We start from the raw sequence: 27,802 nt of genomic DNA on the forward strand, positions 1-27,802 counted from the left end.
GAGGGAAAAGTGATTGTAGATTGAATTAAAAGAGCAAAGAGCACAATAGACCAACGTGAGCATTCTCTGTTCCCCAAGTTGACCTTTAGTCTGACCTCTTTATGTGCCTCGAAACATTCCTACTCAAGTTACTCCATGGTCTGCCTATGCTACACCATCAGGAGGCTGAAAAGATATCTGAACCTGGAGCAACGCTGTGGATCAATCATTACATTCTAAATGAGATTGAAAGCTATCATGAGTTAGAATGACCCCCAAGTGTCATTGGTGCCCTTGTGGTTAGGATTAGGAAGAACTTGCATCATCTTCAGCGTCTTTTCCTATGAAAATCCCTATTAGGGAACAATCTGCTCCCTGTAACTTTTCTCACTGAATCACTAACAAAGGCCTTTCAAGACTGCAATACACCCCCTCATTTTTAAAAAACAAGCGGCGCCTTTTGCAAGACTACACACACACACACTGTGTAGTAGTTTGTCTTCATTTTTCAAAGCACGGGGGATTTAAAAAACAGTGAAATCCACCATTTGTCTTGCCCCTACAAAACAGGGGCAAAGAGAACAGGCAAATACAGGAAAATATACGCTGACCAGTGATCTATAACAATGTCAAGCTACATTCAGATTCACACACAGCTGCGGTGGTTCCTGGAATTACGTCATACAATGTTTATTAACACAACAGCCAATAGAAGAGGGTGAAGGTCTCTGAACTGATGCAGCATCAGTTCCCAAACTTTGCTTTGTGTTATATTTTGGCTCTATAAAACTGACTGACACACAAGAAATCCTCTTTGTCATCCGCTCACTTCAACCTGTACAGTAGCTATGCTAGTAGAGAAGAACAGAGAGAAAAGAAAGCAGAGTGATAAGAAGCTGGTGCAATCACAGTTTAAGATCTGTGCAGAACGATTTTTGAAAGAGAAGCCTATAAAAACAGTATGAAATCCAGTGAAGAAAAAAGTACTAACTAGAAAAAAACGTGTTTGTGCATGTGTCCTTAGAGAGGAAAGTTATCCAGTGTAGCTACAAAGACAGTGCCAAAGGTTGAACAGTGTGCGGATATAAGATCCTTCAGCATTAGATGATGTTCCCTGACCTTTGTGCCTCAGATGTGTGGCACTGCATGCAGAGAGCAAGAGGGACTGTGTGTTTGCATGTATGATTTCGTATGCGTGTGTTTGCGTCTGTGAGTAATGAAGCATCAGTGCAAAGAGTCCCTCCAGGTAAAGTATTGCGATAGTTTTGCAGGTTTCCATCAGTAATGAAAAAACACTTGTAATCCCAGAGACTGACGTCCTATGAATGTACTTCCTGTGATGCAGTAGGGTATAAGTGAAATCCAAATGCAAGAAGCCAAACTTAGTCCATCGACAATAAAAAGATAACCAGTCAAAAAAGAGGATGTGTCCCCATCCAGAAACATGAGATATTATGTGGCCTTCTGCAGGACAGCGTGGGAGCTGCAAAAAAAGTGGTTCAGATCTCAGTGTCCATTTGTATGTTTGCCCATCCAGTTTTATAATCAGTGTGCGGTCAGAAGAAGACCATCTTCAAAAAGTGACTAATACGTACAACAGCCAAACAAAAAAAAATGGTAGGTTATTAAAGGCTGTGAATATCATTGAGTCTGTTTCAGACTATTAGATGCTGTAAAATCAAGGTGTGTTTTTCTTTAAAACTTTGGCTCTAAAATCAGAGGGTTAGGAGGTAATTTGTTACAGATTAGACAAAATGACAAAATAATAATAATAATAATAACAGTAATAAACTTTGATTAGATTAGGTCCAGCAAATTGAGTTATGCCAAGCAGAATTCCATAAGAAAAATGTAAAAGATAAAAAGATGCTCTGCTTTTTTTTTTTTCCAGTCAAAGTGGCTTTCTGTCAGCAGGTCAGGAACTTTTCCAAGAACTTACAAGGCCAGTGTGTCTTTTGCGAGTCCATGGATTGTCAATAGTCAACTTCAAAGGTTCCAGTGAGGACTGTGAAATGTTAACCCAGCTTTTTGGAGTCTCCTTGTGACTTTCTCAAGTGAACAAAACCCCTTATTCTAGTGTAGTCCGTCATAAGCCAAAAAAACCTAAGGAATGAGAGCTTTTAAGATTTGAAAGGAATTTATAGGCTGTTAACTCTGCAGCTCAACATATTTCTCGGTGTGGGAAAACTTTTGGCTTTGCATAAACAGCACTGTAGTAATGTGCACCTAAGTCCAAAAGTTAGCAAGAGAGAAGCAGTCATTTGACAGACACTACTTCTTGTGGGAGGCTCCTCTGGTTGTGCTGCCAGGTTTGTTTCCAGAGCGACGGACAGGTACCTTGGATACAGGGATTCTGGTGCGAACCGGGGGAGGCGCTTGGGTCTTTGGTGCGGGGGATTCAGCCTCTAGAACAGATGACAGGGCTGACTGGCTTATGGAGTGAGGAGGTGATGTTTGTTGTTTGTTGCTTACCGGGATCTTGGATTCTCGGGGAAGGCTGGTGCTGCCTTTCATTGATCGGAAGGAGGAAGAAGAGGAGGAGGAAGGGGGAGTTGTTTGGGAGGTTGGGCTCATTTTGTATTCAGTAGATGGAGAGGGAGTACTGTTTAGATCCTCATCTCCCTCCTGATCCTCTCCTTCCTCCTCAGGATCATTGTAAAGGTCATACAGGTGGTCTCCAGAGCAACTGTCACGTGATAGGGCCATCTTTTGGTCCCGCTGCAGCCCACTTTCATCAGGTGTTGCGGTAGGAGTTGCTGAGGGTGTATCCCAGTAGCCCTCATCACTAAGGGGTTCTTTTTCACCAGGTGATGTAGGATGACGGCCATGCGTGTGAGGGAGAGGGGGTTTAGCTGCCCTGCTTACTGCCCCACCAACTATTGGAATCTTACTCAGTCCTAATGCCTTCACCTGGGGTACCTTTCTGTCTGCGCTCCGGGAGGCTGAGGGAAGGTGGCTGCTGGCAGGGTTGGTGCGAGGGGGATAAGTGGAAGTAGGGGTAGTGGATGAAGGTTGATGTGATCGGGGCAATGCCGGGGAGTTGTCTCCCGTAGAAGGCAGCATGTGCCAGAGACCCTGCATGTCAGCGTCATCCACACCTTCTGGGCTTGCCATTTCTTCCCCTCCACCCATGTAGGCCACCACACCACTGCCGGCTGGGTGCTGCTGCGGTGGAGGAGGTGCCCGGGTGCGGGCCGGGAGGGAGGCAGACACTGAGCTTGCGGAGACAGAGAACATGGGCTGGGTCAACTGGGAAGGTACAGAGGGTTTAGATGGGGAGCTGCGAGATGCGGCGCTGGAGATACCAACTGCTCTCCCAGTACTGGCTCCCACACTCCCCCCTCCTCCCCCACTGCTGCTGCTGCTGGTGCCACTGCCCCCATTACCCACTGGCCCCTCCTCGTCTGCATCAGCAATAATGTCACCGCAGCCCGTCAGAGAATCGAAGCTCTTGAGGGATGTGACGTCAGTGAAGAGGAGAGAGCAGAGTCGGTCCACTGATGGCTCCGAGGGTGGGTCGCCTGTGCTGCAGCGATCCAAAGGGGGTGTAGCAAGGGAGGGGGTGAGGCTGGAGATTGAGGCTTTGGCTTTTTGGATGGAAGGGCGCAGTGGTGAGTCAGTAGGTGTGTAAGGAAACGGGGAGTCTGGCTCTCCAGATGGCCCTGGCATGGCAACACAGTGAGGGGGTGTCATGGTAACACTAGTAGTGGGAGTCTCTGCTGCTCGGAGGTTATGTCCTGCTTCTGCATTCCCACAGTCCTCCTGGTGATGATGCGGAGGTGGCTCAAGGGTGAGAGTAATATCTTTTACCTTTTCAGAGTCAGCAACCTCTCCATCCTTCTCCTTCTTAGCTTCCACCTCTTCCCCATCTCCCTCGTTAGTTTTTTCTTTACGTCTCCATCGCATGCTGCTAAAAAAGCCCTTGAGGCCCCTCCCTCTTCTGACAAGCCCCGCCCCTCCATTTTCACTTGACCTAAAACTCCCACGTCGGAGAAGAGAGAAGAAACTCAGCGATTTGCTGAGAGACCTCACCGGCCCCGCCTCCAGTGTGGCAAGCCCCTCCCCTCTCTGTCCATCAGCATCGTTGTTAGTGCTCGTTAGTCCATCGTGGGTTTTGCTCCTTACAAGCTCCACCGATGCTGCTGAGCTGTTCCCATTCAAAGAATTCCCATTGTCAGAATTCCCGTTGTTTCCGCTGTTGGTAGCCCCTTTGTTCCTGAAGGAGAAGAAGCTGGCCATCCCAGAGCCAGTGCGTCGCTTTCCAAAGAGTTTGAAGGCAGCTTTGTTGATCTTCCCTGTAGGCTGGGGGTCACACTGAGGGGCCACAGGAGGCTCCACACACTCCGACTGCACCTCCATTATCTAGCACTCTATCGCTCCCACTCTATCGTCTCCCTCGAGCTCTCTAGCTGCCTCTCTCGCCTCTCTCTTTCTGGCCACACATGCACTCACCCTCTCTCTCTCTCTCTCTCTCTCTCTCTCTCTCTCTCTCTCTCTCCCTCCACCCTGCTGTCTGGTGCTCTTTCACTCCCACTCTGACTTGCTCTAACGCCTGCCTGCTGGTTTTCTCTGTCTGCCTCCCTCCCTCCCCTCCCTCTCTTTCTCTCTCTCTCTCTCTCTCTCTTTCTCACACAGGCACACACATGCATGCTGGGTGCTGCTCCTCACTGTATCCATGGCAACTGGGTGGGCTAAGCAGCTTTCGTCAACGTTGGCGGGGCGCCAGTGTCTGTCCTCCACTCCCTCCCCCATCCTCTTCCTCCTCTCTTCCTCCACCTTGCTTGTCACCGATGCACTGTTTGCTCTTTTCTTTTAACTGTTCATCATTTCACAAACCTGCGATTCATTGCCTCCATCCCTGCATGTGCGCATCGGTGTTGCACATGTTTCAGGGTGTTTGGTAAATACATCAACACACACACACATCCACCAATGCATTATGAAGGATTAGACATGAGTTCAATATGTTTACGTGAGCTCTTTCTCAATGGGTCATGAGATGGGGGGAAAGGCTAATTATAAAGACTGCTTGCATACTTGTTTGGATTTGATTTTTATACATTTCTGTAAAACACGAGCCATGAATATGGGGTAAATCAAACAAGTGAAAGCAGACTGCAGAACATTATAACTTTTGCAAATGAAATTTTCTTTTGAGGATATGTCTTACTGTATCCTCCTGTGAGGAAAGTCGTATCAAGGCTTTGAGCAAAGAGTAGCTTGACATTACAAATTTATTGCTGCACCCAGCACTGTGCGTATGGCTATATCTGAATGTGAGTGAGGAAAAGCTCAAAGTAGATGAAAATAAGCGTATCAGAAGCCTGAATTAGGGGACTCAAATACGCAAGCTGCTGATCAACAGTATGAGTGGGCTTAAGCTGGGATATGGATTTAGAAAAAAATATTTTGGTGCGGTTGCACACACACAAACACACCGACAAAGTCATGTTTCCATCACATGAAAGGATGTAACATAAACATACACTAATTAGTCCTAGCACTAGGCAAAGTATCATTGATTTGCATTATGAGGACTCAAGTCCCCAAAATTTGATGGTGCAAACAAGTCCCCGCACAACACACTACACACACACACACACACACACACACACACACACACTCCACTACAGTTTGATCCAGACATATAGGCCATATGGCTTCGAGACCTTTTCCAAATGGACACACACGGGCAGGTGTCTCAGAGCAATGACAGCACTTGTAACTGTCTTCCTGTCATCCTCAGTTTGTTTGCATTTGTGGCTGTGCATTAGCACTCACGCAGCCGACCGTACAACCTTTCTTTTCACATTAGCTGTACTGTTAGCACATACCTTGACAACCAGAAGAGTTTCTGCATGCACGCAGAACAATTAAGTGTTAAGCAATGGAAGGATAAGACAGTGTGTAGTCTTAACTTGTCGCCTTTTGTTGCTGTCCTCTTCTTTCTCTTTATATATATTACCCAAGTGTTTCATTATAGTCATAAAATGTATTTCTGCAAAAGTCTAATGCTAACATGTGTTAATTAAGATTTTACAATGAAAATGAAATGTTTTCGAATGGGCGCTCCTCATCTCTCTGATCATTTTGTGTCTCCCAAAATATGTCATCTTCACTTACAGTAGATTCAGTTCTCCTGTCTTCCGTGCTGAGTTTGATCCACTGTGGGTGCTCTTTTTACTGCCTATTTTATCCTCCCAACCCCCCATAAATCTCCCCTTATACCCCGACCCACTTACGAACCTCCTCTCCCCTCCTTCCTCCACCCCCCTCTTCTCCTTTTCTCTCTCCTCCTCCTCTTCAGTCGCTGTGGGCACAGGCTCTCCTCTTCCAGCCCACTGCTATCAAACAATGTCTACATTCATGAGCCCAAGGCAACACACACACACACACACACAAACACACACAGACACACACCCATAGATCCACAGACATGCTCACACCCACACAAACACATTTTAAGGGTTTCCCCAGAGTGAAGCACTGAAGCATATCTTCCTTATGCTCTCCCCTAATCAGAAAGATAATCTGTCCGCTCACCCCACCCATCAGTCACCCAGCCGGTCTGCTTGCCAGTCACTCAGCGCGCAGGTTTTCAGGTGCATCAGATACTCGAGGCCGAATGCCCCACAGCCACGCCAGCAGGTCAGCTGGCTATTGGATGGACTTGAAGCTGACTCTGAGCAGCAGATGGCTGGTGGATTGATGAGCAGAGACTGATGAGTGTGTTCAGTTATCACATGATGAGACAAAGGATTTTGCTCAGCTCTTTGTGCGGAAATGTACATCATTATGCCGCTTAAGCCATTCAAATGTCTGTAAATTATTAAAGCCAGTATAGACAATATGACAATATTAATATAATCCACAATCAAGACCATTATCGTAAATCTTGCAGCATACATAATGCATCCACGGTGCTGCATTTGAATAGATGTGGAGGGAAAACAACTGGGTTTAATTATTAACTATAATACAATTAAGATGGTAGCTCCATATGTAACACGAACTGACTTTTTATGCAGTAGGTTTAGTAGGTTAGGTGGTCCGAAAATGCAACATGTGCTCTCTTCACAACCTAATTGTGCATTTCACTGCCTTACTTCTGTGAGGAAGAAGATAGACACATGCACACATGCAACAGAAGAAGCACCCACCCTATTATCCCCCTCCCCACTCTGTCTAAATAGGGTTCTCATTTCAGCCCCCTGAGTGAAGCTCAGCACTAAGTGGGACAGTTAAAGGACATTTTCTCTCTCTTACTCTCAATGTGTTGTCTATTAATATGGCCCTTCTTCATACTGTGGGCTTCGTTTGCACAATGCCTGCATCTAGCTGCTGAATATCTTTTAAACTCTTGATACTCAGCTAGCAAAGAGCCTCTGGCTGCAAATATTGATGTTTTTTTTTTTTTGTAAAGTGCATGGCTCTGTATATGTGTGTGAGGCAAAGGAAATACATTAAAGGATGGATAGATGGATGGATGCATATGCTATTTCATAAAATGGTGAGGTTCCTATAAGTGGTTGTCCTGCAACACTGATAGACTAAATGTCTAGAAGGACAAACTGTCAGCCGCCTGTTTCTTTTAAAATGGCCTCATTTGCAAGGAAAATAAAGTGCAGAGCCCTACCCAGGCAAATTTTTCCTGAGATGTAAATCATTTTCTCTCTCTAATCAAAACGCATATGTTTATTTCCCCAACTAAACCAAAGGACTGGCTGTCTAGTAGCTGCACATTCTGTACGGTACTCTACTGCCTTACACCATGATGTAGTTACATTAATTTACTAAAGCATTTGTTCTTATCATCCAATTTTAATTAACTGATTCTGATTGTGAGTTTGCCACTGGTGCCTATAGTAAATACAACTGCATTACAACCGTCATGATCTCCTCTTTGTTCAATCCACTTTAGTCTTTTCACTTGGGTTAATATATCCAGAGCCAAGCCAATAAGCCAATACATGTAGATCAGCCACTACATAAAAACACACTCTGCCTCTGTTGGTGTCAGCTTGCCCCCATGGAAATTCAACTACCAGGTCACTGCACCACTTGCACGTGCAATATAAAAACAACCTGAACACGATGAAGAGTGCATGCGCAAAGGGAAACAAGAAGTCCCAGTGTGCGATATTCCCTGTATTGTGCCCTCACCTGGCATTGCACATGAACTTCGCCTCACTGTGTGAAACAATGGCAGAGCCCACACCCTATCAGTAACGTTGACAGGTGTGTTATTACTGACAGAAGATTACAAAAAACCAAAAAAACGAACTATTATCAACTAGCTATGATGCAGCCATGAATGAAGTTTTAACCGTGCTAATTTACTCTTTAATCAGATTTAATAAACACCGCACGTTTGTGTATTTAAACTTAATATTCGTTGCCAAAGCTGCAAACAATGACAACTAGGTGGATAATAAATCATGGCAACCGGACAGGTAAAATAAACCTGATTAATAACACAAACAAGGCATAGGTGGGGCTCCTAATCCAGCACTATTGTCGACCGCACTGTGCAAACAACACAGTGTGCTTTGGCACTGTTGACCAAGAACAGATTACAAATACACACACACACACACAAAGCACATTCTTCATCATCTTCATCACCAGGGGTCCTGTTTATCAGGTTGTTTAAGGACAGAGGGCCTTCCAGCTCTGGATTAAGCTAAGATATAGCGTGCAATTGTGTGTGTGTGTGTGTGTGTGTGTGTGTGTGTGTGTGTGTGTGCGCGCACATCTTCATGTTTGTGCGTACAATGCTAAACCGCCTTGGATTACTGCCTGTGCTCTTTTGTTACTTTAGTAATCAACAGGGAGTGGTACTAAGCTGTCTAAGCATGGACTCCCCAACACTTGCACACTCAAAACACCACAGTGTCTCACTGAGTATTTTTTCATAGGCCAAAGAACCCCCAACCTTTTAAATAAACCCATATTTAATCAATTCTAATCGAATAAATAATAATCAGAATCTGAGAGTCTTGTTCTACTGTAATAAAAACTGGCCCATTGTGCAACAGACAATCTGATCTGTTCCATTTAGGCATATTTGTTCCAAGGTCCTAGTTTTGTGTATGCTGGCTCATTGGCACAGCTCACTGGGATGAGTTTACAGAGCAGCGTTGCCACTAATGTCGTTAGTTACGCCTGTAGTTGTCCTTCTGTGTAATCAGAAAAACATTTCTGTTATGAAAAGCATCTTCACTAGCTCCAAGTACATGCAACATACTATTCATAGTGCAAGATTTGTCAAGTGATGGAGAATGACAATAATGAATTACACAAGTGAGTAAACAGAGCGGCGCTGTTGCTGATTTCTAATGACTAAAAATGCTGCTGACATATTGCATAGCACTGCTTTGTTAAAAACATGCGCTATCAGTCTGATATGGAAAAACAAATCTGTGTTTTATGGAAGTACATTTTAAAGATGCCCTCCGGTTTTTTCACTTGGTAACATGTACATATGGCGTTTTTTTAATAGGCTGGAAGACATATCACAAGCAATATAAGCAGTCAACACAAGGCTGAGCATTTCTAGTTTGAGGCTACATTGTACAAACGACAGTCTCAAAACCACAGATTCAAATTTTCAAGGTTTCATATGTAACAAACCTAAAGGATGAATTCTGTCACCTTGGAGATTGAGGCTTTCTGTATTACTATTCTTCACAACTGCCTTCTGGTTCTACTATGTATAGATAAATTAGAGTCGTTTTACAGTGTCTTTGCAGAGAACTAGGTCAGCTGTTGTGCTCGAGCTGCAGTTGGTGAGGAGGTGTGGCTGGAGAGAGAGGTGGAGACTTCATAGATCTGAATACTCTAAAGGAAGTGATGTTGTAGAGCTACATCTAAGCCATTTTAATTGAGGAAGGAATTATTCTCCAGGAAGTAAGTTTTTAAATATTTAACTTTCATACACAGAGATAAGTTTGTAGTTTAATCAGTGACCAGAGAGGAAGAACAATATTTAACTTCCCATGCCTAAGTAGATAGAAGAGAGAGCGAAAAGCAGGTAGGACATTTTAATTTGATGTCATTGGGAGAAAGAGATGCAAACCCATTTTAAACCTAAGGACTCGCAAAGACACAAACATCCTGCACATGCATCTCTGTGATACATTTGCTTGTATGCAGAATTTGTTTTACGTGTATACATTGCATGCATACTAGATGGGTTTGTGTTGAGTTTAACTAGTAGTCCTTCCTTGTCCTAGGACAAGTAGTCCTTCCTTATCCGAGGACAAGTAGTCCTTCCTTGTCCTAACGAGTGTTCTACCAGCATGGCATGCAGTACCCATCTGAATGATTCAGAGCCCTGGGAGAGCTCTCGGCAGCTTGTCTCTGGAAGAGACTTTTCAATGTTTAATGTAAGGTAATATGCACAAGTAGGCTACAGAAAGCCCTCCGTAACACAGACAGCAAAGACATAGTTTTGGAGGTGGATTAACCTGACTTACCATCTATCAATATTTCAAATAGAGAGCATTTAAAAGCTATAAAGCCCTGAAGCAGATTGTTGCTGTTTTTTGTTACTCTGATGTTGCAATTTGCTTTAATTAATCCCTGGATACCATGATAATCAATATGTGTTCAAACCTGTTTTATCAGTTAAATTAAGCAACACAAAGACTTTAGTTTGTGATTGATGTTAGACATAATAAACCTTCTTTAACACATTTAACTCATCAGTCATGACTTATGTATATAAATCATCACCTTTAAAAAAAGGCTGAAGTTGAATTAAAAAAACTGAAAAGCTGGAGAAATTCCACAAGAGGATAAAAGAGAGAGAGAAAAAAGATGAATGGTAAGCAAATGTAAGAATGGAAACATGTTTTCTTTTCGCTTCCCAGAAACCCTATTTTCCATATTTTTCCATATCTTCATGTGTGGGTGCTCTACACACCAATTATTGTGCCCTGCCTTCTACCACTTTAAATAGTATGGAGCTTTGGAGAAGGCTGACACAGAGGCCAAACACATCACATCACACTGCAGTGCCTGCCTATCTTCATTCCAAGTTGTTACAGATGAATAATGACTTGTTTATGTGCCAATAGACACTGATTTGTCTGAGGTCAATGGTAACTTTGTCTAACTGCTGTGTGAATGTATGTGTAAGCACAAAGCTCAGTTTATTCCTGCATTTATTCCTACAGCAAGTGACGACAGTGAAATGAACTTTGCATGTGGAGGAACTAGTTCAGTGTAAATGCTGCTAGTGCGAATTCCACAAAGAGGAGAAGGACGGAATGAATGCAGCAGAATGAGCAGAGTTTGGTGTTTGCATAGCAGCGGACTATGCTCATCAGTTTCTCATGTTTTCCTTCTGGAGCCATCTGATTGAAGAAGGCATTCCCTTGTACGGTAAATCCAATCCGATGAAGATCAAATCCTTCCTGAGCTCTAACGTGAAGCAAAGTTACAACCTCAGGGTGGAATTTACACAGAATTATTATGGTCTCGACTAATGAAACCATAATGAGTTGAGCCAAAGCACACAGTCTGGCACAAATAGAAATGTGAACTTCTGGCCTATATTCACATGTCACATCCCCAGGGGCCTGCTACTCAGTAAAACTAACCCAGATAAAATATGAGTGTGTAACCGCTGCAAGACATAGCAGTGACAAGATGCTGATGATTTGTATTTATTTTTTTAATCTAAAGCCACTCCATTAGTCTTTTCTATAATATTATTTCATTTCTCACTCAAATATTCTCTATCGGCAGCTACTTTAAGTTTCTTCTGGTTATGTTGAAGAGCACGACTGCGAGTTGTCAGATTCTTGTTGATCTTCAAAACTCCCAATGAAGCATTTAAAAGAAAGAAAAAATACATATACTATCGGAAAAATTATGAAACTATGACAGGCAGCTTTAGGTCTAGTCTTGCTTTTGAAAGTACAAGACAGGCAATGACCTTAGCCCCTGTCTGTTCTCTGAGTGTCTGTGCCAGCGACCCGTTAAGGGTCAGCTGTCATGAACAGTAAGTCACTGACGTGGCAGACAGACGCGACCAATAGGATTTGGGGATCAATGCACATTAGTAAGTCAGATTATTTGATCAATGTGAGAACTAAAATAGGATTACATGATCAATGAGGGTGACAGTTGACAGCTGAACCTCTTCTGTTGCCCCCAAAAAGGATAATTACAGTCCAAAACACCAGCTGTGTTTCAGTATATTTCAAAATTAAACAATGGATACCACATTGAATTCTCAGCTTTATATTGAATAGGTTTATGTTAGTATTGAAAGAACTGTGTGGGAGATATAACCCTGAGCCTACTCCTCAGTTTTGGCCACTATGATCTTCCACACAGTTCTTTCTACACTGATGTAAACCACTAAAACTAAAGTTTCGACTTGGCACTTTAGCACAGTTTCCATTATTCTATTTCAAACTGAATGTGCAGAAGCGCCGAGTCAAAAGAGCAAAAATAAGCGTAACTTTTCAAATACTTCTGGACAGTTAAGAAATAAATCAAACTGCATTTTGCCAGATGCAGTAAACAGATCAACCAAATTTCGTTCCAGTGGGATTTTCAGTGCTACGTTTCATGATGTACACTATGATGTTGTTTTTTTTTCTCTCCAATCAGTCAGATCAGAGCAAAGTCAGCTCAGAAATGACATTAGATTAGGTTGGATTCCAGCCTTTGGATGAAATGAAATATTTCTCGTGCCAAAAAATATGATTTTATGACCATTTCCCGTAGAGAAATGACTTGTATATCAAGGTCATGTGTTTTAAAAGTGCATTATATAACCAGACGAATTAAAAGACTCACTATTTTTTTTGTTGATGAATTTATTCTCTTATGGTATTCTTGAATTTTCTATAGTGCTTTTCAACATTCATAAAAAAAAACGAACCTTTTCACTATAGGTGCAGTATATGACATAATAATGAGGCTTTCCATAGAGATTTAGACTATACAGACATACAACTTCATCCACTCAACCCATTCAGGGCCATTGCGTAATCAGCACTTAATCACATACAGAATGACAGCTTCACCTTTAACACGCACACACTTTTCGTAAGCCCTCTCACTCGGTTGCACCTGTCCCTCAGTATCCTCCCCCTCCATCCCTCGGTTTGGTTTCAGCAGGTCATACGTGCCACACCAAACTCCAGACTGACAACAGCTGGCTCTTCTTTGGCCAGCTCACTGTTGTATGTCCCTTCCAGTTCTCCATAGCTCTGCTTCCTGCTCTCGGTGCCGCTGCTGCCCTCCACTGTCCGCTCTGTGTCCGTGCTCTCCATCGCCTCCTCGCCCACCTCCTCCTGATCGTCCTCCTCCTCGTGACGTTGCACCTCTTTGTGGTTGATGGGCGCTCCCAGGATGAGGGAGTCGGGACGTGGTGGAAGCGTATTGGAGTTGGAGCGCTGAATTCTGGTTGGAGGCGGTGCAGGCGGGTCAGAGGGTGCGACGGGGTTCACGCCCAGCTGTTGGAGCCTCTGAATGGAGAGAGCATGACAAGAAAACACCAGAAAATGTGAATTACTCATTTTTTACTCCTTTTATCTGTTGATCATTGGATTTCTATAGCATGTTGCCGTGTAAAACAATTATCACAATGTATGGGAGATGAATACTATTCATCTAAATAATCAAAATGTTCTAAAATGTGCACATTTTGCGATATTTTACAAACATTTGATAACATTGTTTGGAATAAAAGTAATGTACAATAAATGAGAGCATGCAACATTCATCCTAATAAGATAATTACTTTTTTAACTCAAAATAATGGTGCTCTGTCTCTTCCATTTCCCCAATGTCACGAGAAAAACAACTTTAATATCCACACGTGTGAGTGAACTTGTGATCTTGCAACAATGAAATTAAAGGAAAATCAACCTAAATCGTGGCTGCTCTTAGCTTATGTCAAAATAAATGAATATTTAAGAATTAAAAAAGGCAAAGTCCACAATGACTGTATATTACAGCAATGACCCAACTTAAAATACATGGACTACTGTATATAAAGTGAATCAAGCTCACAGTCTCCAGTGCTTGCAGTGTGTTCTCTGCCTTCCGACTGTTCTCTCTCAGAGTCAGGATGGTTTTGAGGATAGACTGACGCGGGTGCATGGACCGATCAAACTGGTGGTACATGTTCCTCCAGAACCTTGGAGGCAAAAGTGTAGATTTTTAAAGACATGTGGACAATTAAAGTGCAGCATTATGAATAAGCGCAGCGAGGTTGAGGAGGGCTGTACTGACTTAAAATGGTAGGGTAGGGTGGACGGCTCCAGAACAGGATGCGTTTCAGAGTACGAAGGGCTGTAGAACGGATTCAAGTAGTTGTGTTTCTCGCTCATAAGAAACGCCCACAGGGAGTGAGTCCGCTCTCTCAGCCTGGAACACAAAACAACACGTCAGCATACTCTAGCGGATCTTCAAAAACGTATTTGATTTTATTGCATTCACGCACACAGCAAGCTCACTGTATAGTCATAAATGTCTGTGTCGTATATATATAAAAAAAGTGTCGTCACAGTCCAAGCTTTCCATTATGTTTTATTGACTCAGTTCTGTACATACTTATGCTTATCAGTAAGACAAATACACTCTTTCTTCATTAATAAAGTATATAGTGAGATGTCTTATTGTTCTTTTGTTCCTTAATGCTTCCATGCACTAAACACACACTGCAGAGTGCGTAATGTGGCAATATAATGCACCATGGAAAGAAGGTGTGTCTGTTAGACTTCCTATTCAAGCGCAGTGAACAGTGTTAAAGCCTGGCAGCACACAAGGATGTTTCCCACACAGTACAATTAACAGAGGAAAGTTTAAACGGCTTCTAGTCAGTGAAAATGAATGTGGATTTGTGGCTCTGTCCTCGTCCGCATCAAACAACAATTATTTGCAATAATTAACAACCTAGATGTTGCGAACTGGAGAGGGACTGTATGATTTTGCAGGTGCAGCGACACTGCCTAATTTGTCTTTCTTTCTTTTGGTAGCTGTTTTCAAATAGGGGTGTCACTTTAAAGTAGAGAACAGATAACGAGTCTACTAATTTAGGCCCGTCCACTAGACTTGCTGGGCTCTATTTTTACATACTGTCCTGGTATGTCACTGGAGTATGTGATACATGACGCTACATGTCAAAAAGAAGATCTGATAACATTTGTTATCATAGCAGACACTGAAACGTCTGACGGTACATGATGCGTAGGTGGTGGTGGCAGACTGTAAGTTCATTAACAGGCTGTAGCTGATAAGATTTTGCAGTTCCGAGAAGTCCTTGCAACATCACGCGAGTTGACACACAACCAGTGTGTCAACCTTTTGGATGAGTGGGTCAGTATAAAATATCAAGGATTTGGGCAATGCCAAAGCAGAGACAACACAATTAAATTTCCCATTAAATTCTAAATTACGATAGGAACAGCATTGCAAAAGGCTGGGTGTGATTACTAGTCCGCATATGACATTCTGTTCCCTTTTCTAACGCCCTTTATCTCTCTCTCAAACTCACACACAGACACAAAGGCCAATGCACTAGACAGTGTAGGTCCTCTTATGCCCATGCTGTCAGAGAAGTGCATTGCAGAACTATAAAGGACTTACAGATACAGATTTTACGAGGTCCATTGGTGCTGTAGCCTAACCTGTGAGTGGACCAGTGTCAACTCTGTTTCCATTCTTCCTTTTTATAAGTATTAACATTGTCTGCACAACTTTCTGTCAGCATCTTAGCTCAGCAGTCCATTCCACCACTTGTGACTGACCTCTGGTGGCACATGCTGCGCACTACAATACATCAAACCCAGTGGTGTGTCGTCAGGGCCAGCAAGGCCATCTCTGCTGGCCTGAACTCTATCAGAATCCCTGACTTAATATTTGTTGTAATTTTTTCCCATTCATCTTTTTACATTACTCCCAAAAGTCTATTGTCTTCATTTCATAGCGTGTCTCTGGGCTGTGGTGGTTTCAACAGTGCATGTTTATATTAGAGCTTTTATCCAATCATATTTCAGCCATCATGTGTTGCCAGGGAAAAAGAAATCTGCCCTGAGGCCTTCAGAATCAAAAGCGCAGGCACCTGTAGCTTAAAATGCATTGCAATGAAACTGTTTTTCAGATTCTGAGTTGGTGGTCCCAGGGCCAGCTAGCTGGCCTACGATAACGTCAGCATTATCACATCCTCTGACTGGATGGTCAGAGAGCTTAGCCAAAGCTAGCGATTTATCGTAAAAGTATTGTTTTATTGTTCAGCAAGTAGACATTCTCAGCCTTAAAGCGAATTGAAACTTATGCCAGAAACACGACTGGACAGACCTGACTATTAGCATTAACCTCCATGGCGATAGAACAGGACTTATTGTTAGAAGTGAAACACATGGATTACCTGCTCAGCAGAGTGACTGAACTCCTCGTGAGTAAAGAAAGGAGGATAGAGTTTGTGTTCAAATAATCAAACATTTTGGTGACTAAAATATATATTTTTGTCATTCTTATTGATGCCCCTGTTAGAAGTGACGTATATGGTGCAGCTGTGGCTGCAAGTAATGGAGACTTATTGAATTGTTTTAACTGGGTTTCTTGTGGCATTCATTCTCACTACATGAGATACCTGTCTGCAATGCAACGTCCTGTTATGCTGCCTTTCTGCATAATACTGATGGTTTCTATAGCCATGGCGTCATAATGATGGTGTTAAGAGGTGGTTTGATTCAGGTAGGACGTCACTGAAGGCCCAGGAGTAAAATGCACAGCCTGGTACTGGGTAATACCTTGATACGGCCTAAGCCTAGTGTCTGCTTTGATGCACAGGAAAGTTTGAATATTTCCAGTTTATTATTCGTTGTTATTATTTCTATTGCGAATAGAGGAGTACACTGAAACTTAAACAGAAAACATCATTCAGATTAATAGCACAGAGATGCACGTGTGTTTGACTCACTGCAACTCCTCTCTCTGCCTCTGGTTGTTGCCAAGGAAGTTTCCATATTGACACGAGTGGACGTGTTCGTGGATCTGCAGTAGGAACCACTCGCTGAACTCAAATGCCTAAAGAGATTTTAATCATTAAATAAAAACAGCAAGCAGATCTCTGTAGATGCAGTATCAATTTCATTAGGTTCACCCACCTGTGGAAACTGCTCAGTCAGCTGCCAAACGCACTCCAGGAACTGAGTGAAAATAGGAGACACCTCCTTTGGATCCCCATCCAACTGGTCACACCTGGATATACGCAGTTCAAACAACATATGCACAATCATTACTCAAGAGCATAAATCCAGTAATACACAGTAGACATATATATATATATACATGGTAATCAGGGCAAATAGGAGATCCGGCTTGAGGCTGCTAAAGCAGCAAACACTGACTAAATCTCCAGGCTTAAGTGAAACCTCACCTGTCCGCAAACTTGTGACCAAAGGAGATCCAGTCTTTCTCTATCAGTACCTAGAAGATAAAGGCAGGTAAAAAGCAAGTTTGACACAAGAGGCACAAATACAAGACTGCATTAATATTCACATCAGCGTCATGTGTGTCTTGTGTGTAAGGCTGGTACCATGAAGCCTTTGATAGTACGATAGTAGGGGTCCATGAGCAGCGACCCCAGGGAGCACACTTGGGCTGTTCTATCCCATCCGTCTGAACAATGAACCAATACACTGGCTCCTTCCACTGTCACCGCCTGTAGTCAAGAGTGTGGACGGACAGCAGAGGAACGCAATTTTAAAAAAAGATACACTAAGTAGTTCTCAGCAGTTGCTAGCTATGATATGACAAGTGGAGATAGGCTGATATGCATTTATATACTGTTAGAGAAACAGAATTCAAGAAGCATGAGACAGAATTCTTTTTTTTTTTTTTTACCTTGGCGAGAAAGATGGCTGCATCTACTACAGCTTTGATATGTCGCAGCCAGCCGCTACTCTCTAGTCCCGCCAGATAGTCACTCATGGAAAGAGGCCGACTCCCGATCACTGAGAGACACAAAAGGCAATTTCAGATTACCATATTACATCACAATCTGGAGAAAACACGATGACATTTTTTGTACGCATGCTAGTGTGTGCAGCAACATATGTCTAACCTTCCAGTAATTTCTGCAGGCTGGATCTCATTACATGGATGTTTTCAATGCCAACAAACTGGAAGCGGATGTTGGAGTAGTTGTCCTCGTTCTCGTAGCCTTTGCCTGCTGCTCGGTTAGCAAGTGCATTCAACTGCAGGAAAGAAAAACGCAGATAAAAACAAAGTGATTGCAAATTTCCTGCTAACTCACATTTCCATCTGTGTTTATGTAGCATTGAAACCATTTCCACATACACTTAAAATGTTCAGATTCTAACTTGATGAATAACATTTTTGACATCACTGAACCTTGCTGGCTATTTGGAGAAGGTGTTTGTTTGGCTGTCGTGGCTTTACCTTTGGCCTAGTATCCATCACATACACGAATCGGCTGTTGTGATTGGCCTTGCTGATGGCCTGCAGCAGGCTCTCGTCCTCTAGGCATCGTGCGCTGAACCCAGAGAGAGGCTGACTGCATCGACACACTGCCGCCTGTTAAGGTGAACAAAGTGCAGCGATTGGAACAAGGAGTTACCATGACCACATTACATGACTTCCATGACTCACTTTCATCCGTCATCAGTCAAATTTCAACATTTATTTAATAATCATTTTACTTCTTAGGTTGGATAACAGACAGAAAGCATAAATGTTTCAGCTTCCTGACCTTCAATGGAAAACTGATAAAGCCATTTTGAGTTTCTGTGTATCAGTTGCACTTCGTGTGTGCCTTTTGCAACTCTGTCCCGATTTCCATTAAATTTCATGGGCCTTAGACTGTCGTTATTAATCATATCTGTGATCCTGTGACATTTCTTGTAATACTGATAGTAGTTCAGAATTTCCATTTATAAACAAGAAATGTAAATTTCCGTGAAATTTGTTAAACACATACACATGTTTGCACAGTACAGATCCATTCTGTGTCTTGAGCTTTCCTGTGGAGCCACCTCAGTTTACATTTCAACTTAATTACAAAATCAATCAATTACAAATTCAACAAATTACAACAAGGAATACCAGGTCCGTCAGAAAAGTTCCAGGACTTATGTGACAAAAGATATATTTCAAACCTAAACTACTTAGTATGAGTTTTCCACTTCAGACGATCAAGCAGCACGTCTACAAAGAGATCCTGCGGCGTTTGCTTTGTTCAGTGCAGGAGAAGAGGCGAGAGTTGTGGCAGGACAAGTCGTGTCACCAGTCCTGAAACTTTTCTGACAGACCTTGTACGCATGTTTGCATAATACAGGTCCATTCTGTGTTGGATATCTTGAGCTTTCCTATGGCGCCAACTCAGTTAAAATCTCAACTTTGCACAAGGAATATACCCATCCAATATCTATACACCGCTTAATCCTCACTAGGGTCGCGGGGGGCTGGAGCCTATCCCAGCTGACTTATGGCAAAGGCAGGGGACACCCTGGACAGGTCGCCAGTCTCTAAGCTATACTTTGAGACTCACAACCAAGCACACCCACATTCACACTTACGGACAATTTAGAATCACCAATTAACCTCAACATGTTTTTGGACTGTGGGAGGAAGCTGGAGAATGCGGATAGAACCCACGCTGCATGCATGCAAACTCCATGCACAAAGATCCCGGGCGTCCTCACCGGGACACGAACCGGCGACCTTCTAGCTGTGAGGCAACCAACTGTACCACCTTGCAGCCCCACAAGGAATACATGCTAAAGGATTTTCCAAAATAAAATACTATTTTTTAAAGCTAATACATACGCATACCTTTTCCACCTAATTGCAGAAAACATCAGGTCTCTTCTGTAGTGGAACTGACACATCATTCCTACTTTTGTTGTGACTGTCCACCGGTAGGTGCAGACAAAAAGTACACACTCATCAGGCAAAATAATAATCCATTTAAATGCAGATGGTAAACATGCCATATGCTATACATTCTTATGTAATTTTCAAATAAAACTGAACTTTTAGCCTGACAGGTGTTATCTAGCTGTCAGTGTTTATTTTGGGTCCACGCTGTAAAGAATTTAATGGCCAATACTGATGTTGATGCAGATAAAACTGTGCATCCCTGCTTCTCACATGCTACTACATAATCCAAAGGGTACATTCCCATGAAATTCGTCAAGCACTTTGATTTAAACCAGGGAGTCACACCATATGTTTGATGCATGTTATTGACGTTTTTACAGTACCTTCTTCTCTTGGTAGAAATATGTGAGTACAGGAAAGCGTCCTTTGCTTCTGAACTTGGAACTCCCCACTATGATAGGCTTACTGGCTGTGATGGGAACATACAGATCTCGTGGATACGTCTCACACACCTGGAACAATCATAAACAAAAATGCACATGTGTCACAAATACACAGAAACAAAAGATACTTGCAGAAAACATCTGCCTTTTGAGCATTAGTATCAGTATAGTCAACAGCTGAGCTACATAGATGACCCTAAAAACTATTTTCTAGGTAAATAATTGTGTTGAATCAAACTGGTAATATCAACAAAACAGTGGAATATTGGGGCTTATCACATTTTTATTTTTTTAGAGAGAAATATCTCATTTTGGATTGAAGGTCTGTTTGTCTGTCATACTGGATTCAGAGCTTATATTTCGCACCAAAGCTAATATTTGAACTCCAGCGCCCTCTTCTGGACACTGTGCCGAATGTTTTCATAATGTGTAGTCATGTCTGTTTCTACAATATACTACTGGCACAACCTTATTTATATCCAGCTTGTTACAACATTGGGTGTCCTCGCCTCACATTTGAATAGGTAATCTGTGTAGTTAGCATGTTGGCAGCCCTGAATGACTTTATGGCTCAGTAAACATGAAACATTAACAAAGTGCCTGGGTCTTTTTCAGTTTGTGGTAGCTGGAACTTACACCACATGGAAAATGCTTGCTTGCATTTTTCTTTTTCTTTTTTTTCTAATTTGACTCAATGTTATTTTGCCAAATTTGCCAAAGCTTCATCTCTCCAGTTTTTCCACTGTGTCTTGACTGAGAATTATGTTAGGCTAATAACAAAATAAAATAGAATAGAAAAGATATCTTGCCTGCAAATTCTGACAACACACACCTTGATACTGAGTGGAATATATACTTGTACGTCTCCTTTGCAGAATATATGAGCAGCAGTTATGGCTGCAGCATCAGATGTATGTTAAAAAAAACCAATCCTAACAATATCTGTATTTGTTGCATCAGATCTAAAACACTGATAGTTCATTATTTACCTTGTATTCTCTGTTGACATCGGTGAGCTGCCATTGATCGCATGGGACGCCCATCCTCTCAAACTCTGCCCCGAGGTCGATGAGCTGCCATCCCTCCTCTCTCTGTTGGTCATTTTGTTTGGGGTTGTAGGAGAACGCATAGAGCTCCTCATAGCATACTGGTAGAGGAAAACCAGAGAGAAAGCCCCTCAAATACAGGCAAATATAAAAGCATTGCCTATGTATGTATATGTCTATTACACGTGGAGAGGATGGAATATTATGTATGAGGTAGAAGAAAGAAAGCAACAAGAGATCAGCGATAGAACAGAAATGTCTGAGAACAGAGAAGTTGACGCAGATAGAAACTCACCTGGTCGTAGAAGACGCAGCAGCGAGCTGTAGATGTCGTGGCAGTCTCTTTCTCTCTGTACCACAAAATGAACCACCCTGAAGTTCCGACACTGAATGACCAGAGGACAGCCTGTGGTGGTGAGGGAGAGCTTGTCCACAGAGGCTATATGGTGATGCAAAATCTGTAGAGAAGGAGAGACGAGTAGGGTGAAAAGAAAGAAAAGGACAAGCTGATGATTTTCAGTGGTTGTTAATTAGGTGTTAATCGTTTAAAGAAAATTAGTTGTTTAAGAAAAACAGAAGCATACTGCTAAAACTGCATGGTGTTCTTTCCCTGTGTGTAAAGTGTGTATGTATGTGTCAAAAGGAATCTAAGGAACACAAATAGTGGTTTGAAAGCTGGGTAAACCCTTCTTGATTTTTATAATTTTCGGCACCTCAGGTACCCTTAAAAAGCAAGTGTGTCAAGATTAACTTATGTAGCAGTCTTTAAAATTTTATCCTTTGCTAACCTCTAACAATCAAAAATTGTTCTACAAGAGAACATCAAAGCAAACTGCTGGATTCAAAGAAAACAAGCAGAGCAAGAAGTAGTTTTTAATCATTTAGGAAAGGCACAAGTAAACACCCACACACAAAAAAATTAAACACACACACAGCAGTAGAAAAAACCCTTCGCATTGACTTGTGCATTAAAAAAAAAAAAAAGCTTGCTCCATATTACAACATCATGAATTGTTTTAAAATCACACAGTATAAAGAGCATAGAGGACAAGAGGGTCAAATGCCGCACATTAACATATTCATGAATGCAGTTTGAGTCCCACAACCACAGGAAATAATAAAGATGCACATTCATCAGCATTAGTAATGACTAGACACACACACACACACAGACGCACAGACACACACACACAGACACACAGATCCCACCAGCTGTTGACATACAGAAACTCAGCTGCCCTTTAATATTTTATGAGGCACAACAACATTCTGACAAACTCTCTCTGTTTCTGGCTATTGTCTTTAAAATGACTCACAATGCGCACATGATGCACTCACACACACATAGGGACCTAAAGATTTGAAAGCACACAAATGCACACAAGATAACGGTGAGACACCTCGCCTGCTGTTCCAGAATATAGCCAAAACACTGAGGGGAAAATATTTTCCTCTTCTCAGCACATAAAGCAGGAAGGATGGTGGGGACGAGGTCACGGCCCGAGTTCTGCTGCACAAAGCATTGTAAACCACGCAAACCGTTCCACAATGCAGACCAGTCACTGTGGCAATCTAAATACTAGAGTGCTGTTTTTGTTTTTACAAGTTTTTTCTTTTTCTTAAATGCTTCTGTTTACGCAGAAATGTCCTGTTCAACCGAGTGTGTTAAATGGGAACCAAAAGTGTTCCTAAGTTTGAATTCCCAACAATCTCCTGTCTCAGCCCACCGCTCAAGGCTCATTACAGCAGTGCTCGACATCCTCTATTTAAAGTTCTCCTACTTCTTTCTTGCTTTTCTCACATAGCCCCCACCACCGCGTTGCCAATGCAGCATAAAAAAACAGCGGACCATCAGCAAATCAGAATGCCATACTCTTGCTGCCAGACATTATTAACCCAGTTCTCACAGTGCAACAGTTGTGCGCCTCTTTTAGGTGATGGCACACACACTCTTCACATGCATGCACTGAACACCTCGCCATGGTATAATAAAGGTTGTAAAACTATACTCAACTTCCTCTTACCACACACAAGCTTGCATATTCTCTCTCTCTTCTCCCCAACACACAGATACACTTCATTAGGTTGCAGACTTCCTTATAGTGGTCACATGCGTGACTCTTTCTGTAGCTGCGGTGAGGCAATATCAGTTTCACACAGAAGCTCAACTTTCTGTAGAGTTGGTAGATTATTTTCAACTAAATCATCAGTTAATACCTTCACCACTGCATATGTGTTTCAGCTTTGTTCAAGGTGTGGTTTGGGAAAAAAAGAGATAAAACTGGCTGCTATATCAATGACAACATAGCTGCCCAATTTCTGGCAGCCACAACAAGGATTTACTGCATCCACCATTCCAGCAAGGGAATGCAAAAATAATACATTTCAAAGTAATAAAAGTTTATTAGTAGGTGAAAATCAGGTTCATAATATCAGATGAGTATCCTCATTACCTACACTGGCACATCCTAGGAGTGGTGGACACGTTGTCTTCATATTCTGCACTTAATCCACCTCAGCACTGTGTCTTTTCTGTCTGTTACACATTTTAACCTTTATACCAACAGTACATTCACTTGCATACCACCTGTGCGACCGTGACACGCGCAGTACCAGCAGACCGGTCGCGATCAGAACCACTCACCCAGATCTCCTGTCCAGCAGAGGTCGAGTTGTTGGAGCCGCTCTCCACGAAGATGAGATGGGTGGCTGTGAGGTACAGGGTGCCGTTTGTGGACTTGCTGCTGAAGCGATCCACCAGCCGCACCTGCTCCACCTGCAAAGACATACCAATCATAACGAATCAATCAAGAGTCAGCGGCAAGGTTTGCCTCAGTGCTTGGGTGTAAATAACACTGACTGAAACCAAGAGCGATGTGAGCTTGCCAACAGGAATAACACCTGCCAGAAAAGTTAAAAAAAAAAACACTGTAAGCAGCACTGGTTCCAGCTGGCACACCACCTAATACTGACCACCTGGCCCTCGCCATCGGCTGCCAGTTCCATTATATTTGGAGTCACAAGTGATTTCTAGGCACGAGAAAAAAAAGTCTAATGATGGCTGTGACAGAGAAATGTTGCAAATATAATAAATGAAACCCCTGCCGCTTGCCTTTAACAAATCTTTCCGTTAAAAAAAATCTCACTTGTATTCACATTCTGTATATGCATTATGCAAAGATGTAGTCTTGTAGTGTTCCTGCAATGATTCCTGTACCCACCTCCCCCACTAGCAGAAAATGCACATACAGTAGATACTGTGAGTAGAATATTTACTCAAGTCACAGGTTTTCACACAGGATGAAGGTTGTGTTCCACTAGCTGTAATAAACAACAGGTTTTACCACAACGTTACATTTAGTCAGGCAGAAAAAACACCCCAGCCAAGAAAACTTGGAACCTTGTCTAGCATCCTAACTTCTTTGTAAAAAATATATGAGATGGTTCCCACATGTGGATTCTAAGAAGCTGCTGGACAATATAGCTGACTGACTTTGTGTGCATAAGCCAGTACTGCTGCATCCCTGTCAGTTCTCTTTCCATCATGGAGGTAAACTAGAATTAAAGGTGAAACTCTCATTGAAAAATATACATGACAACACTAATCAACCGCAGACTATTACTAAAAAGGCTATTAGACTGTTGGTACTAGATTGTTTTCTTGTGCCAGCGCTAAATTCATGATTCATCACACTCGATGCTCTCTTGTTGACTCAGGCATCCTCTTCGGTGTTTCCGTTTTCCTGTTGCTCACAGATATGATAAAATGATTGAGCCGGGGTTCCGTCTCCCAGCAACCAGCGGGTCACGGCTCTGTCGTAAGAAGGCTTCTTAGAATATACGGGAAGTCAGCGGAGTGCGAGAGTAAACCGGTGAGTTAGCGCAGGAGGAAACAAAAGGAGGAACATCTCATACTCTCTCACAGGAATGATGTGATTGTTTGTGTTTTTTGTAGGCTAATTATGCAATCTGTGCCATCATATAAAGCAATCTAAATACAGCAAGCACTGCATTGCTTGAAGATTGCATACTTTTTTTTCCACAGCAGAATCTCTGATGGACCACATCGTGAATTTGACTCAAAAATGATTATCCAACACAATCCTCTATGTTAGTTTTTTTTTTTTTTTTTTTAAACAACAGCAATAATGCCCTCTTCTGCTGTTTTATTTAAGCAAACAACCAAGAGGACTTGAGACTGTGGGGACACACCCAGTCTGCATGCAATCACACCCACCCCATCCTGGCATTTCTTTAATCCGCTGACAAACTTGCCGCCAATTGTGTGCACTTTGCTTTAATGTATGATTATCCCAAACCCGCAGAAATTGTGTCACACTGCTGCCTAAAATGATGAAACACAGCTCATCTTTAAATATACACACTGTAAAAAATTTACAATGAGGCCTAATTAGTCCCTATCCTATGAGCCAACGAGGCTTCTGTAGAAGAGGTTTGACTGGTTGACGCCAAAAGAATACCATCTAAATCATAAACAGTGCAGTCCATGTGTATTTGTACATTTTGCTACGCTACCTCTGCATGACAGTCTATTGGATTTGAGATAAACAGTAAAAGCTGTCTGACTTTTAGCATTAATTTGAAAGTGTGCACTCTGAGTCGACTGACATGGTTCTTTCAGGGTCGACACAAACACCGATTACGGAAAAAAAGGAGACCAATAAGTAATATTTGAAACCAACATACTCGTGCATTTGCAGGAAAAATGGAAACCTCTGTGTCAAACTTTAGAATAACAACAAACTCTGACATAATTCTGTGCTGAAACTGATTTGCTTACTTATGTTTTACATATTTTTACATTTTTAAAAGCAAAGTTTTGGACATTTATCCTTCAGTGCTGATAGGCGGTTACTCGTGACATGTCACTTATCAGATCGTGCTGTGGGCGGGACATTAGTGGAGATCACAAACACAGTGGTGACTACAGACAGAGAGAGGTGTCTGCATCACAGAAAATAAAAAGATACAGATAATCAGAATAAAAACCTAAATATCAGATTCAATAGTGAGCCAAGTCAATAACTAGTCCACTATGAATGTGCACCGCCACATTTAATATGTGATCTCTCACATTTATGGTTTGGGTTAGGGTTTAGTTTGGTAGTTAGTTATTTAATCAACGGCTTTCTGAAGTGTACAACCCACACCCACAGGCCACTTGGGATCTTTTCTAGCAGTACAGGCCTGACAGAGGTAAACCTGTACTACAGCACTCCCCAGTTGTTGCTTGTTTAGTGAAATGTACGCTAATCCAGGTCCTCTGTAAGTGCCAAAATCCAGTCCAATCCAAAACAATCCACTATTTGGCAATGCATGTTTGCTGGATGACACTTTTTTTTTTTTTTTTAGGACTATAATAAAACTAATGCCAGTCCTACAGTGTGTCTGATGAATCCACCAATTTGCCGCTGGTGTTAAAATGCAGCTGCGGTGCTTTACTCACGCTGTATTCACCGGTTAGCTCGGTAGTGTAACGTTAACTCATCATAAATCCAAAGCAGGGCGTGCAGATAGTAGCATTACACCGAGGAAACCCAGCTATGCGCTGTACACGAAAGACAAACAGCTCATTGATGCTCGTCACGTCTGACACTTGGAGACACCTGCTAGCCTCCATGCTATCACACCGACCCGCACACAATTTAGTCCGAACACCGACATGTAGCAGCCGCACTTTAGCATTACAAAACCCCTCCAAAGATGACTAGGCCGAGTTGCTGACTGTGTCCCATCCATTTGCAATTAGCAAGAAATGTTAGCTACCTTTGGCGTTCGGATATGCTCCATTTCTCCGAGTCCAAACAGCTGTCAGCGACCGCAAAGCTTCAGACGACGCCTTCCCAGGATAACTGTATCATTGATAATATCACGGCTTCCACGGCAGCACAAACCGCCTTGACTTTTTCGGTGGCATACGATAAGTGTTTATTGTCAATTATTTCACCCCTCCATCCGCGTCAAGTCCACGGAAATCACATGGGTGGTGGGCTTTCAAAATAAGAGCACCAGTTATGTCGCCGCTTAAAGGAAACGTTTAACCCACTTCTCAGGATTTCTATATAGTATTTTTTTCTCCCTAGACTGTGGCTTACAAATAGATTTTTCACTCAGAGCTCCTCAACAACATGGGTCCTCAAGATTAAATTGAATATTAATGTAAGCATTGTTATTTTGCTGTGTATTATTTAAGGTGCATTATAGTGCATATACTATGAAACAGATTTTAAGGTAATACATTTCATTTGGGCATCTATTTCACAAGACAGGTGCATAACAGAAGTGACTGTTAAATCCATAAGTTTCAAAAAGACACTGCTTCGCTTGCACAAATACATTTATTTCAGTTTTAGGACTTTATCAGGCAAATGGTTTGGTACAAGGAGAGGCCATCTTGGATTAATTGTAGCTAAATTATTTATTATGTTGTATTTATTG

At 42.3% G+C, this 27,802-nt stretch overlaps 2 protein-coding genes across 2 annotated transcripts; both read right to left on the bottom strand.

Moving 5' to 3' along the window:
* Positions 1 to 878: 878 nt before the first annotated feature.
* amer2 (APC membrane recruitment protein 2) lies at positions 879 to 4,391 on the bottom strand. Its single transcript, XM_008276284.1, has one exon. It carries the CDS (start codon positions 4,336 to 4,338, stop codon positions 2,251 to 2,253), a length of 2,088 nt encoding a protein of 695 aa, XP_008274506.1. The 5' UTR covers positions 4,339 to 4,391; the 3' UTR covers positions 879 to 2,250.
* An 8,406-nt stretch (positions 4,392 to 12,797) lies between these two features.
* Positions 12,798 to 27,328, bottom strand: mtmr6 (myotubularin related protein 6). The gene is made up of 15 exons (XM_008276285.1): positions 27,131 to 27,328; positions 23,988 to 24,119; positions 21,639 to 21,801; positions 21,287 to 21,444; positions 20,238 to 20,366; positions 18,415 to 18,549; positions 18,077 to 18,209; positions 17,857 to 17,966; positions 17,549 to 17,674; positions 17,390 to 17,439; positions 17,118 to 17,211; positions 16,931 to 17,037; positions 14,239 to 14,373; positions 14,017 to 14,143; positions 12,798 to 13,469 (listed from the first exon to the last, which is right to left on the bottom strand). The coding sequence occupies exons 1-15, from the start codon at positions 27,152 to 27,154 to the stop codon at positions 13,113 to 13,115; spliced, it is 1,980 nt and encodes a 659-aa protein (XP_008274507.1). The 5' UTR covers positions 27,155 to 27,328; the 3' UTR covers positions 12,798 to 13,112.
* Positions 27,329 to 27,802: the final 474 nt, after the last annotated feature.

The sequence above is a fragment of the Stegastes partitus genome, unplaced genomic scaffold (assembly GCF_000690725.1).
Source record: "Stegastes partitus isolate 25-593 unplaced genomic scaffold, Stegastes_partitus-1.0.2 Scaffold68, whole genome shotgun sequence".
In the NCBI taxonomy this organism is placed as follows: Eukaryota; Metazoa; Chordata; class Actinopteri; family Pomacentridae; genus Stegastes; species Stegastes partitus.